Here is a 2,267-nt window from a genome sequence, read left to right on the forward strand (position 1 = left end):
AAGAAAAACACGGAGAAAGAAGTGGCAGTACAAACAAGTAACCTACTTTGAATACGAACATGACATCTGGGCACAAGGTTGCTTGACATACTGAATATCCACTGAGAGGCTAGTGGTAGCATTTTTAATTTAGGTTTTAGAATTGATTGCGGGATCCCATTAGTGGAATCCCATTTCTGCAGCGCTCGTATTTAGTCTCCGTCAATCAATATAAGTCGTTTACTTTGGTTCGACTTTTGATCGGAGTTTTCCTTTAAGATGCCGTTGCCAGATTCGTAAATTTGAAGAAGTGAAAAGTGTAGTAGCGTAGAAGGCGAGAAAGACTCGAGACATAGAAGCGTGCTGGGCTCCCGTGAATCGAGAGATTCGGATCCTGGCGCGTATGAAGAACGGACTTCGCAGTGCAGTTCTCGGGCCCAAAGTAAAGTACATTTATCCTGCCATACGGGTCCGTGTCCACTCCACTACAAATTGGCGACGAGGGTTCCTGGAGAATTGCTGGAGAACCGCTCAAGATGATGAATGCATCGAGCGAGACATCGCAGCGAGCAACATCGAACGTCTTCCGGTTCTTGGGACCAGAACCATTCGACCCGGAGAAATAGGACTGGAACCTATACCAAATAAGGTTCAAAGCATCTCTGGACATAGCCGGAACGACAGATGATGCCAGAAAAAGGAACTTTCTGATTGCATTTCTGAGGTCCGTGACATTCAAGCTGTTGCGCTCTCTGGTTCAACCGAGGCAAGTTAGTGAAGTTCCGTGTGCGGAATTGACAAAAACACTGGACACTCATTTTTCGCCGAAGCGTTTCAAGGAATTTGAACGGGCGAAGTTGTTTTGAACAAGCCAGGATGAAAGCAAGACACCAACCGAATTCCTGGCACGACTACGATGAGTCAGCTGAAACTGGGAGTATAAGAATGAAGTCGATGCTTACGCATGTTCGTTGCTCACTGCTTTTATAGTTTGACTTCGAAATCAACGCTTGAGGGCACGTCTCGTCCTTGAGAAAGAGTTATCGTTTGACATTGAACTCAGATTGTCGGAAAGCTTTCTTCGAGCGCATGAAGAGTCCCGTCAATTGAGAAGTGACGCAGAATTACCCATCGCAGTCAGCCAGGTGAGAGATCTACAGAGGTCTGCTAGACAATGTTTCCGTTGCGGGAATTCAGACCATGTCGAAGACAAGTGCCGGTTCAAGTCTGAAGATTGCAGAGCTTGTGGAATCAAGGGACACATTGCCAAGATGTGCAGGAAAGGACAGTCTGGCAAATCCCGATCCACAAGGAAAAAAACGGTGCAAGTAATCGCCAGGGTTCAGTCCGTTTTCAATCGAGATAGCAATTTTTTGGAATCTCAGATTGAAGGCAAACGAGTGGAACTCCAAATAGACACGGGTTCACAACTCACCTTACTGGACATTAAGACTTGGCATTGCCTCGGAAAACCGAAGCTGAACGAAACACCGTACAAACTGCAAAGTTTCAGCAAGGAGGTCATCAAGGTCAAGGGCCAATGTGAGCTTCAGGTTGAATGTCAAGGCAAAAAGAAGAGTCTAGAGGCTATTTTTACTAACACAAGCCAAGTCAATTTGTTGGGCAGGATCTGGGTGAGAGCTCTGAAATTGGATCTCAACAACTTGTTCGTCGCTCTTGTGAAAACAGAAAAGAGCCTCAAGACGCTGCTGACTAGGTACGCAGTACCATTCAGAAACGAACTTGGTCGGTGCACGAAGATCAAGGCTCAACTTCACTTCAAAGAGAATGTCATCCCGCAGTTCATACGGCCAAGACCACTACCGTTTGCATTGCGCGAAGCGGCAGAGTCTGACTTGAAGAAACGGGTAGCCAACAGCGTATTGACTCCAGTGGAAACAGCGCAGTCGGCCACCCCAATCGTCATTGTCCTGAAGACCAGTGGTCTCCAGAAGTGAAATGTTTGGGCCAGATTTTTTTAAGCGGAAGGAATACGACCTTCTCAAAGGAAAGTTGGATCCATACTGAAGAAGCCGGCGCCGTCTAACCTTCCAGAGCTTTGGGCATTTTTGGGCATGGTTCAGTATTACGCAAAGTATTTGCCACGGTGAGCCGACCTTTGCGCACCACTGAGTAATCTACTCCAGAAAAATGTTCCTTGGCAATAAAATTTGTCTTGCGTAGAAGCCTTCGAAGACATAAAACACGTCTAAGGTTTATGGGGACGCTTGTTCACTTCGATCTAAGCGAGACAATCTATTTGGCGACTGATGCTTCACCAGATGTCG

The 2,267-nt window shown here is 46.5% G+C and overlaps 1 protein-coding gene across 1 annotated transcript; it reads left to right on the forward strand.

Moving 5' to 3' along the window:
- Positions 1-1,250: 1,250 nt before the first annotated feature.
- On the forward strand, positions 1,251-1,937 carry LOC120849693 (uncharacterized protein K02A2.6-like). The gene has a single exon (XM_040221907.1). The coding sequence runs from the start codon at positions 1,251-1,253 to the stop codon at positions 1,935-1,937; it is 687 nt and encodes a 228-aa protein (XP_040077841.1).
- Positions 1,938-2,267: the final 330 nt, after the last annotated feature.

Source organism: Ixodes scapularis, unplaced genomic scaffold, assembly GCF_016920785.2.
Source record: "Ixodes scapularis isolate PalLabHiFi unplaced genomic scaffold, ASM1692078v2 PGA_scaffold2__306_contigs__length_199485367, whole genome shotgun sequence".
Classification (NCBI taxonomy): Eukaryota; Metazoa; Arthropoda; class Arachnida; order Ixodida; family Ixodidae; genus Ixodes; species Ixodes scapularis.